Here is a 12116-nt window from a genome sequence, read left to right on the forward strand (position 1 = left end):
AGGAAGAAGATACTTCATGCCTTTGAACTCTCACAAAAGGGAAGGGGGAGGGGGGACTTAAAATTGTGCATTTGAGTGTCAATTGCAGCTTTAATTTTAAAAGCTGTCTGGGAACTGACATGCTAAACCCAAACTCATTTTCCTGTGTGCCTTCAGACGCATGTCAGCTGACATTTCAGAAAAAAACACTGCCTTTCCCCCACCATCCCCTTGCCAGTACTGTATACCTTTAGAAGTGCAAAGCAAAATCCTGTTTCTTTTGCAAAAATTCTGGTCTGCAGGAAACATTCAGCTCCAGCAGGAACAGGTCCAGGTCCGAGGCAGAATATGGACTAAAAAAAAATAAATCACTGCGGCAATGGTGACGCTAACTGAAGAGATGAGAGTCTCATTTTCAGATCTGAAATATCAAATCTAGGACCTGTCACACATTACTAAGATCACTGGCTATCTGTTGTTTCAGAAAAAAAGAGAAGCTTACAGCTCTGTGGGCTTTCCTCTCAGATTAATATAATTTTTAAATGGTAAAAGCTCCCACTAAGGGGCTACAGCAGTTTATCAGAATACAGGTTTTGCTAATTATATTAATATGGACTTCATTTGCTTTACACTGAAACAACAGGTGTAATAAGATAATAAGCTTTTGGCATCACTTCTCAGTTATTTTTTTCAGAGGATATTTCCACTCTTCAATCTAAATTCAACCTCTACACAGAAAGCCAGATATTAAGTGCAAAGCTTCACAAAAATAAAACGCAAGTACTGGTTCTGTAAGCTTTATGCTTGAATGCTTAAAGCCAAAGACAGACAACAAAAATAGTATCCTGATAACGATAATAAGCATTATTGGATGTACCAAAAGCTATGTGAGATTCAACCGTTAGCAATTTGACTCCTTATTAGAAGGGAGCGCCTCTTGCATTTCCTGGTTGATTCCCTTTAAAGAGCAACTTTATTATTATTACTACTACTTCCAACAGATGAGATTCTTCTCATTCTAAAGCCCTGCAGCAGCTGACCAAAAGATGACAGGAGCCTGCTCAGAGCCCCTTCCTGCACAGTGCCCTGCTGAACCCATCGCATGCATAGACCAAATTATTATTTCTAGAGTGAAAATGTTCTGCAGGCTAACGCACACCTGAAATCCTGATTATCCCTTATCTTCCTTGTTTCAAAATATCACAACTAAAACATTTTCTCCTGCCAATCTTCCATTTCAAATAATGACAGATAGTTAAGAGACAGAGAATCTCGGGGAAAAAAATACTTATCTAAGAACCTGAAGCAATTATCTAAGAGACTTCAAATTCAAAGATCTCTTATATCCTCAAATGAGTACAGATCACATTAAAGCATGTTTATAGCACTTAGCACACGCCCCAGTGAAGCCCTATGTACCTGTGCAGTTAACACCCACACGTGATACTGTAGGAGAGTCCTAAGCTTTGGTCCTGGTTTTAGTTACATCCAGGATCTGACACTGTCATCCTTCTTTTGCAGTCTTCCTTGCCTTATAAAGGCTATGCTATTTGCAGGCAAAAATAGTATGTATCTGTTGTTATAGACTGCAGATTGTAAACTTTTATACTGTCATGGCATTAAACAGAAATCTCTTTATGCTGCATTGACAGCTTTGATCTGTCTGTGCTCAAACTACGGCTTTACACAAACCACTCTTCAGCACTGTTGAAACGAATGGGCAGGGTGTTTCAATGTAAACCGCTTATTTATTTACATCAGGTACGTATTTTCCTGAAGTCTATATAAAATTGGTTTAACTTTGTAACAAAACCAATTAAAGTCAATCAAATTCAACCCCTGTAATAAAGAGATAAAACATGCTATGTTCTAAAATCTCTTGATATTCAAAAGTCAGTCAATACTGCCCAATAATTCCTCCTTACTGCAAAGCGAAGTTTTTTGGAGCGGGTGCTTTCATTGTTTTATAACTCAACAAACATAAGATGGAGAAAATTGTTTTAAAAAAGTCAATTCAAACTAGCCCAGAAACTTGTTGTTTACTTATGCAGGTACTACTGACTTTTTTTAAGCAAATGTTTACATGATTCAAAGGATTTACCCATTAATTTCTCACAGACTCCTGAAGGAGAACTTTCAACCTAGAAAACATGCAATTGCCTCCATACCCTGTATCTTCAACAAAGGACGGGCTTCTAACAAAAACAAATATACAGGAGCGAGTTCGAGGGACATACCCAATTTAAAAAAAAAGTCTCCACAAGAAACGTAATTCCTAGCCCCATTTGCATGCCAAGCATAAGATACAAAAACCCCCACACCATCACATCCCAGTACTTGCCCCAGCTGTGCTCTACTTTCAACAAAAGGGTACAGGAAGAAATCTGCCTGGAGAAATCCAGTAATAAAACTCTAAGATGCCTTGGCTAGGAGAACAAATATTTATTCTATTTCAAACACAAGGGTAATGAAAAATAAAGCTAAAAAGCCCACGTTGTCATTTAGATCAAAGTTTTCCTTATTTTATTGCATAAACAATTAAAATTATGAAAACAGTACAAATCTGTATGTTCATAACCGGCAATCTGAACAGAAACAAAGATATTAAAAATCCCAACATAAAATTTGATAAAACATTCACTGTATAAAAGATAAAGTTCAAGAGATCAATTAAGAAAATCCAGCCCTCTGTTTACTTAACATAATTTTTTCCTGAAAAAAAGTAGCACCTATTTAACTGGGGAGACACCCTAACCAAGGCACGCACACCCCTGTATGTATTGATAAATGGGCGTTTTGTGTTTCTTACCGCTCCGCAGGGCTGTTGCAAGGTGCACTCTCGGCTACCGTCTGAGCCTTGTGTGTTCAAGCAACAGCAGAATATTGTGACTTCACAAAATTTACAGCAACACCTTCCCACAACCCAGGTTCAACTAACCATGCTCCAAATTTGAAACCTGCAAAGCTACAGCTCACCTGGTGGACTAATCCTACAACAGCCCATGAGCAGATAATAAATTAAGTGGATTATATGATGTTTGGAACTGTGAAGTCTCCCCGTATTCATATAGAGAACGTATATGTATACCCATACATATACACACAGAATTTGTGACAAGTATGATGTAAGATTACTAAAAACTAAAGGAACATAATCAAAATTGTATCGTATGCTCATTCATTCAATCAATACCAGATAATTATGCCTTAGGGCTTTTTGTAAAATGACAATAATGGGAATGACTTACCGACAGGTTTGCACCAAAAAGCATAAAATTATAATGACTTTTATTAGTGTCTCCATTAAATCTTACCTTTATCAAGACCTACAACTAAACAAAAACTATCACCACCAACCCCCCCCAAAAAAAACCACCACCACCAAACCAAAACCAAGCCACCAACCAAAAAAAAAAAAAAAAAAAAAATCTCTTAAAATCACCTATGACCACAACACAAATATAAGGAGATTAATACTTGATATTATCCAGCAACTCCGATATTCACTGGAAATTAAAGTGAAAGTTGAGAGCAGATCAATATAGCGCCCTATTCCATCTTAAGACAAAATATGGTAAGTCTTGGGAAATATACAGCACATATTACTTTAATAATGAGTGAGTACTTTAAAATTACAGAGTCTATACTCAATAGATAACACAGGCTAGTAAAGTCTACCAAAGTTTAACTGGGTGGTGGATAGGTCAGAGAATATTCTATGACCCATGTTTTGTGCAAATTAAAACTTCCGCTAACTGCAATACACAAAGATCAAAAATGTTCCATTGTAGTGCTTTACATTTAATAAATGTGTTTAAGCAAAAAAAAGTTTTAAGTATACACAGAGGACTACAGGTGCAGATTAAATTGCCCACTCAAGACACACATTTCTTAGTGTCTTTTAGTCGCACTGCAACATGCAAGTTAAGTACCACAAGAGAGCTAAAGCCATCAGCCTAACTCATTCTGAAAAGTGACTAATATTGACATGCTTTCTATGGCTGCATGTATTTGCTAAAATAAGAAAACAGAGAATCTGAAGGATGGAGAACAGCCCTAAGTCACCGAGGAGCAGGAACAATGGCTCTGGCACGCTCCCTTTGCTGAGCTGTCACTGCAACAGCTGATGGACGGACATACAGTCTGGCGCAGGAGAACAAGCCTGGAAACCCCAGTGGTTCTCCATACTGGAAAAACTCAGCACTAAAGTGTGTTTGTCAACTAGAAATGTAAGTACCTATACATGCCTGCCCCCCCCCCCCCCCCCCCCCCCCAGTCTCCCTCAGATGGGGGGCAGAAAGCAAATGTGAAAGAACGTACCTGCAGAAATGAGAGTTTCGGGGGGAGGAGAGGACAATCACTCACTTGGCACAATTAAGTGAAGGCATGCACCTAGGCTTTCATCTGCTCCTAGCACAGCTCCTCCTCAAATGCTCTCTTCTCAAGGCGAGCATGCACAGGACACTCAACAAAGACCTTCTGATTTTTCCTATGTAACCTCCCCACTTGTTGATGCCATGCAACTCCCACAGCAGTTTTCACTGCTCGGGCTCTGCCAGGGTCCCAGCTCTCTCTATTAGGTGGCTGGCACCAACTCCACACCTGCCAGTGTACTACTTGCCTTCTTGAAAAGAAAACTTGTGTGCTCAGGAAAAAAAAAAAAACCAGAAATCAGTACCAGGAACTAAGTTTTAATAATATCAACATGGCAAAAAGAAAACAAAGCAAACCACAAGAAGTAACACTGAAAGCTTAGCAGCATCGCTGCCACTTGGGACATTAACCACACTGCACGACGTTCACCAGTTCCCTTACACTAGCCAAAGACAAACAATAGGGACAAAGAACAGAAAGTCCTTCCTTTTCTCACCTTCTGCTGCCACCTGAGAAGACAGCTGGAGAGAAAAGGATGCCTGGCATGGCTCCGCTGCACTAAAATAACTCACAACTGGTCATTGCAAAGCACTGAGCCACCCTGTTCCCTTGAAGGCAGGCTGTTCTCTCTCCATCTCTACTTGAAAGTGAATCTGAACTTATCCCTCTGGAAGAAATTAGGAAGAACCTTTTCCCACAGCTGTCTTGCTATAATAAAACCTCTACTTAGGAAGTAAATTTTCCTCTCTTTTGTGCCTATCCGGGAAACAAGTAAAACAACAGAGCTAAGCCTGCAACTATATCCTCAGAAGCTGTACAGCTTTGAAAATCAGAAAGGCCCAGGAAGAAACCACAACGGCTATATGCTATCAGTTAGCAACAGCAAGGGTCTAACTCGCAGGCAGCAGCACTGAATGCTCACACAGCCTGCAGGTACGCCTCGGCGTGCAGTCCAAGCACGGGATACTGGCTTGTGTTGACCAGCATCGCCTTTGCACAAACATCCCAAAAGCAGGTATAGAGAGCGGTCAGATGGCATGAAAGATCACTGATGCTGGTGACATCTGGAACTAAAACCTTCATCTGAACAGCTCCAAACCCAGGTCAAAGCTCCCCTCACCCCATCCTCGCCTGTGGATCCAGGTTGTTCTAAGCTAAATGACCAAGATGCTAGCCACTCCCATTCCCTTAGAAAACAAAAGGGGCATTACATTAAGAACCTTACTACTTTTCCAAAAAAAAAAAAAAAAAATCCCTGAGATTTAAAATTGCCAATAAAAGATCTGCACAGTTGCAAAACACAAGAAAAACACCGAAGATACCCTTCCAAATTAACTGCAGTGCAAGCAAATATATTGGCAGGCCTTCTCTCAGGACTGCCAAGTTGTTTAATTGAAAATACAGGAAGCTTTTTCCTAAGATCTCTTGAAAACCTAGAGAATTTAATTGGATTTATTCCCATATTAAGCAGTTCTAACACATTTAGAGAGAATGCCTACAACTGAGGCACAGAGCATGAAATGGAGGCAAACACAGTTATATGTAAACAGCTAAATCCTGATTCTTTTAAAAAAAAAAAAATCAAAGAAATTAACAGCCTTTCTCTAAATCTTTATCTACATTTTGTCCCTGACTACCACCTGTAAGAGACTTTGCAGACAGTTCCATCTTTTTTGTTTTTCTTTTTCAAGTTACATAATGTAGTTAGTTGTGGGAAGGAAATCGGACAAACCACCTAAAAACATACTTAAAGGCACCAGCTGGGGACACAACTGAAGACCTCCTCCAAGGGCCTATTTAGAAATGTCACATTACCCATCCATGACATCATCTCCACAGGTATGAATAAGGTCACACAATGAGCCAGAGCACACATTCAACAGAAGGGAAAAATAAAAACCAACCCCAAACAAAACTGTATAGCACTTGCAAACAAAAAAAGAGCAATCATACTGCTGCACGTTCCTATAGGTCCAAACTAACACTTTGTTATAAATGTGCTTTCATTTTCTGTGCCACTGACAAAGGCAACAGGTTTCTCATGGAACAACAGTGATTCCACTCAAACACAGTAACCACAACACAAAAGCAAGTGCTGGAAATAATCATACCTTGGCAAAAACTCAGCTGGAAGAAATGGGTGACTAAAGGAGGTTTCATCTCCTTGTGTTCTACCATACATTGAGAAGAAATCCCTGGAAGTTTTAGTTATCAGAACTTTAAGAAATAGCAGTATTTTTTAAACGTTTGAATAAAGAATGAAGGTCTTTTAATGATGTAACAAGACCACATTTAAGAAAATTGATATAATAACATCAAGCATGAAGTTCTGCTTGTAACTGTAAGCTGCTTATTTTGGAGGCGTCAATTGTATTAGCACCCTCTCTGCAAAGGACTGAAAACCGGGCCACAGGGAACCCCAAAACCAGATGGTTGAAGGAGATGATGCCTTCCATCACAAGGTTTTGGTCAGGTATTAACACACCTCACATTCTTGCTTGCACGAAGTAGAATACTTAAAAAAAATGCTATTACGAGCTGAAGCTCAGAATCCGACCCCCTCAATCCATCAGACCGGCAGACAGGAAGGATGTTTCATAACTTTTACTGTTTCACCTCAATAAATGTTGCTAAATTATATGTGATCAGTTCAGTAACTGTCTTTTCAATTTACGCTTTCAAACTTACAGATCAAGCCTCACATCAATGTCACCTAAAAAAAAGATTTATAAAAGCCTATGGTATTCACTCCTCCTAACATCTCAATTTCTCAGAAAGACTACGGTATTTTTCTGAACATAGCCCATATTTTCAAGAAAAATTTAAAGCCATCACTGGGTTTACCACTACCTGTCTTCCACAGAAAAAGAACACTTTTATGAATTCATTTGTAAGCATTTTTATGCAGAGTGATTAAAGAAAAAGGTGAGACAAAATGTAATGGAGATTAAGTGCTTTTGTAGTCTACGCGTATCTCTGCAAACTGCTGTGAAGCAAAGGGTACTTGTTTGTTGCTGGACTGCTGAAAGCACTTTGAAGTTAGAAAATACAATGATTGTCTTCACAAGAAGTTTTGGTGACTGCTATTTTGATTGTGTACACATCCCCCATTTTAAACTACCACGCAGGCTATTCTTCGAAGTATACCACAGATGCGTTGCATAGGTTGACATTGTAAAACCTTCCTTCATAGTTGAAGATTGTCCATTTTTTTGATTGTTGAAAAAACCCACCAACAAAATGAGGACTCTTCCTGCAGGGCAGGAAAACAGCTGATTTACTGGATGCAGCTGCTTGTTAGCAAGCATGTGCAAAAGTGACTGTTGCATTTGGGTGTTGACTGAACAGCATACTGTATCAGGCTCTTAGAGACACATTACAGCCGAAGAAATCCTTCAATATACTGTAATTTGTGATGTCTGCATGAGCCAGCTGATGATAATTCCTCTGAAAGCAGTGGTTTTCCCTAAATGCAGTATTTTGCAGTTGTAGTCTATTATAACACATCCTGGATGCAGCGTGATGCACATAATGCAGCACCAAAGCTAGGATGCTTTGAAGGAAACTGAAGAGGTACATGAAAAATTTTTTTTTAAAAATCAACTACATTATGTAATTTAAAATCCAGCCAATGTATTAGGGTTTTCTTGCTAAAAGTGACTGATATCACACCCTTTTGGCTTCTAAGCCTGAACAGCAGAGCGAACCACCACAAAAATCATGAATCAATCAGTTGACATGTGACTTCTCTGTCCAGTCTTCCTGTGTGAGATTTTTTAAATTATTCTGAAAGTCAAAAGCAACATTATCACCGGTGGCTTGAGCAAAAGGGTTACTAAAGAAAAGGTTTACATCCAGTGGTGCAGCCGTTTCAGAGTCCCAGGAGTCTGTGTCTGTGCTGCTGGAGTCTTCCGTGGTGGTAGGTGGGTAACTCAGCTGTTCCAGCTGGTCAATAATGTCTGTGAACTGAAAGGCTGAGCTGGACTCAGAGCGGACTGAGTAGGCAGGGAAGTTCACCATGGAACTGGCCTCTGAATGGTTCGCGGAGCTGTATGTGTGCAGGGAGGACGTACCGTTCAGTGGCAAATTATTGAGGGAGCTGCTCTCAGAGCGGTTGTTGATGAGTGAACTCGTTTCAGAAGGGCTCAGGAGGCTTTGCATTCTGCTTGCTTGGGCCTTCACCTCAAACAGCTCCGAGGTATCAGATGGTCTCTCATTGCCATTGAAATCACTCCCTTCTTCAAATTCAAATTCATCTTCCATATTCATATCTACTGCTTCAGTTGAGTACCTGTCAGGACTTGACTGAGAAGAGACTGTATTTTGCTGAAGGGCATCTGTAGTTAAGCCAGGAGACTCTGACACGTGCTTAGAAAAATCAGAGCCCTTTAACTCTAAACCACTGTACACATAGGAAAATGCCTCAGAGCCCCCAGCAAAAAAGGAAATTTCTGCTGGGTCATCGTCAATAAATTCCTCTGAAACCTGTAACTGTGAATTTGCCAATGTGAAAAGAGGGGCACCCCGACTGCCGTACTGATGCTCTCGTTCAGCAACAAAACCACCTGTGGTAAAGTCATCCTCATCATTGTCATTTTTATAAACAGCAACCCTGCACTCCTTACTCCTCCTCTCTACATCTAGATCTAGACTGCAACCACTCTCAACAACAGGACAAGCAGGGGTACAGTTTCCTGCAACACTACCAAACCCAACACCTTGGAGCATGGGAGATCCAGGCTGCTGCATCAGTTTCCTCCCTGCTTCTTCTGCTGGCACTGCAGTGTTTTTTTCTGGATTCCTTGTGTATGGCGCTCGGGGGTCCACAGAGGAAGGGCTGGTTTCTGCAAAGATGGGCAGGATGGGAGTAGGAATGGCCGATGCGTGAACTGAGTGGAAGGGGGCAGCTGCTGAGGCAGGAGACCCTGGGGTTCTCAAGCCCTCAGTGAATGGGACACTCTAAGAGAAAAAAAAAAGTAAAAACACAAGAGATAAAAAGATTTTTATAATACATAAAAACAAATGCAATATCTAGTTCCTGATGCAGAAGGAATAGGTGCTTCAAAAGACCTCACTTAACAGTAAATAAAACACTGTATACATAAATCGATCCAGCAGCCCCAGTCAGAGGCAAGATCTTTTTTGTTGATTTCTGGTAACTGGACAGAAAACTAAATCCATGTATTTTATAGCTTCTGCTGAAAAGGCATCCCCAATGGAAAGTAACACAAAACAATGACAGTGAAATCCTGTGATGCTTCCTTAACCTCCCACACAAAGCAAGTGTATTCAGTGAAACACTTGTTTCTTGCCACTGATTGTAGGAGGCATATATACAATAAACTCAGGACTTCCACAGAAAGCAGTCAGATAGCATCTGAAGACAAACTAATACTCTGAAATAGTAACATACTAGAAAGTACGACATTTTCTTTTCAGTTTGGCTGAACTCTGAAAAGGAAAATACTACTCACTTTACACTCCATTGGCTACAACTATCAAAACTGATAGCAGGCACAGAAAGAATTAAAAATGTGCATCAGGTACAAAGGTCAAACAGTGAAAGCAATACCGGACAAACAGTTGACTTGGATCACCTTTCTTTCACTGTCATCTCAGAAAGCTGTTTGTCAGCCTCCCTGACTGCGATAGAGGGGGCCGCAGAACTGACCTGCTTTGGCATGTCTGTGTTCGAAGCACGAGTGGACGCTCTGACCTTGCTGTGCCTCCTGCAGAACAGAGAGCATTCTGTGAGGATCCAAGACACGAATCAGACTTCTCCCTTCCCCATTCAGCTATTTCCATTCTAGTAGCCAGCAGAAACATCTCAAGCTGTATTTTATCGTGTTTTGCTAATAACTAGTTCAAGATTTAAAGTCACAAGAGTTGTAAATTAAACAACAGAGAGGTAAGAAATGTACAGAAAACAGAATAAAACAAGATCCAGCTGATTCATACCACTGAAGTATTCAAGAGCAACTTGGGGCAGAAGACTAGACTAAATAGCACGCCTAGTTTAACTTCTTCCTTTGTCATCAATATAAACATCTACAAACAAATGGCCTCAAAAACAGAATGAGTTAATCTGTAACAATTTTAAGAACAACTTACAGTTCAGTCAACCGTGTAATTTATGGCATATAAAATTCTACATGTTACTCCCAAAAAGCCTCCTGCATCACACTTGTGGCTAGACTCATTCTATGTCAATGATTTACTAGAAAAATCAATCTTCCATATAGAAAAGGAGCTCAACTGGAGTCCAAAACATGAAAAAATAGTAGTTTAACGCAAACTTTTTTATTGTTATTTTTTTAGCATTCCTATTAAATTTCTATAATCTTTCAGATTAAAGACTATGAGGCATTTCCCACACAAAGACAGGATGGCTTTGTAGTCAAGTAAGTGACAATTTTATAATGAAAGCGCACATCGTTAATTTATTTATATGTTTAGAAGTAGACGAGTATTTAAGGTCACAGTTTCAAACCTGCAGATCCCAAGTTCGATGATGTGCTCTGCCACTGGCTACTTACATAGCTTAGTGACATAAGGACAAGTCCTCACCTAGTATCAGTGAATCTTCAAAACATATGAACTTTACGATGGCCAAGTCTCACACTGTCCACGGACATTAAAATGCAACACTGAAACTTTCCTAATCTTCTTAAATCATCACAAAATTATAAATTTTTTAGACTTAGTTCCGCTACCTTAGATTTCAGGTAGACCTTAGTAACTGAGAAGTCAACAAGTGACCACACCCTCCAGGTATCATGTATTTTAAATAAATACGCTGAAATTTAGGAAATAAGGGCACCGTGAAAGTCTCAACTACATTTCACCTTACAAAATTATTTGAACTTACCTTTCATATGGTGTTTTCTTCATCCCACTGTCCTTAATATAATCCACTAGTTGCTTCTGTGTTCGTCCACTGCGAAGCCACAAAAGTATGAAAGTTATAAAACGCAGTGGATGAGACTTACAGATGGAACGACTTTAGAATACTTTTTCCTTTTGATCTCATTTTCTAAGATATGAGGAATTCAAAAAACCTGTTATGTTTCTCCCCACCTGTATCTGAATGATGACCCTCTGGTGAAGAACACTGCTTTAGCCTTCGGCTTTGGCTGATCAAAGAGCCTAAAGAACGTGTGATATTCAACACAGATTTTCCAGAAGTTTTTACACTCATCCCTACTTCCCAAAAGAAACTCCAACGTATCTTGATACGGACCCTGGGAACAAAACACAGAAGTTAAGCAGCACATAAAACAGCCATGAAGGAGAAAAGGAAAGTACAAATAGGTGCCAACAAAAAGGCTGACCCCAGTGAGATGCAGTATTTTGCTGTCACTTCTCATATGTCTTAAAGCAATGGAAGCGATTCTGAACGCAGTTTAAATCACTTAATACCTTTCAAAAATATTTGCTTACCTTGACATTGTAAAAATGTTTTTTCTAAATGGCTTTAGAAACACGCTTAATATAATCCATTTTAAGAAATATGCATCACAAAGTTAGTAACTTGAAAGGAAATAAAAATATTTAAGTGAAACAGTAGTAATTTTAAAAGACTTTCTCCTTAGAAGTTCTGATGCTTGTCTTACTTCCTGAGATTTAGGCTCTGCATCTAATACATCTATAAACTGTACTCTAATACGCTGTCTATCTCACAGTGATCACATGAAATTTCTGAGGGTCTCTGTGAGACACATTACTACACATGCAGACAGTGTGTCCTGCTTCGGGTTTCCATG

General features: G+C 39.6%; 1 protein-coding gene across 11 annotated transcripts in view; it reads right to left on the bottom strand.

Moving 5' to 3' along the window:
- The window catches only part of FARP2 (FERM, ARH/RhoGEF and pleckstrin domain protein 2), an 81310-nt gene that overhangs the window by 25457 nt on the left and 43737 nt on the right, over positions 1 to 12116 (bottom strand). For all 11 annotated transcript variants that reach the window (XR_008825075.1, XM_056357875.1, XM_056357879.1 and 8 more), the window contains exons 10-13: positions 11431 to 11594; positions 11222 to 11290; positions 10025 to 10082; positions 9072 to 9312 (exon numbers count right to left, since the gene is read on the bottom strand). Coding sequence is in view for 10 of the 11 variants with exons in the window: in XM_056357875.1 (XP_056213850.1) it covers positions 9072 to 9312; positions 10025 to 10082; positions 11222 to 11290; positions 11431 to 11594 (532 nt within the window). In the remaining variant the exon portion in view is untranslated. The remainder of the gene's footprint in view (positions 1 to 9071; positions 9313 to 10024; positions 10083 to 11221; positions 11291 to 11430; positions 11595 to 12116) is intronic.

The sequence above is a fragment of the Falco biarmicus genome, chromosome 13 (assembly GCF_023638135.1).
Source record: "Falco biarmicus isolate bFalBia1 chromosome 13, bFalBia1.pri, whole genome shotgun sequence".
Lineage (NCBI taxonomy): Eukaryota > Metazoa > Chordata > Aves > Falconiformes > Falconidae > Falco > Falco biarmicus.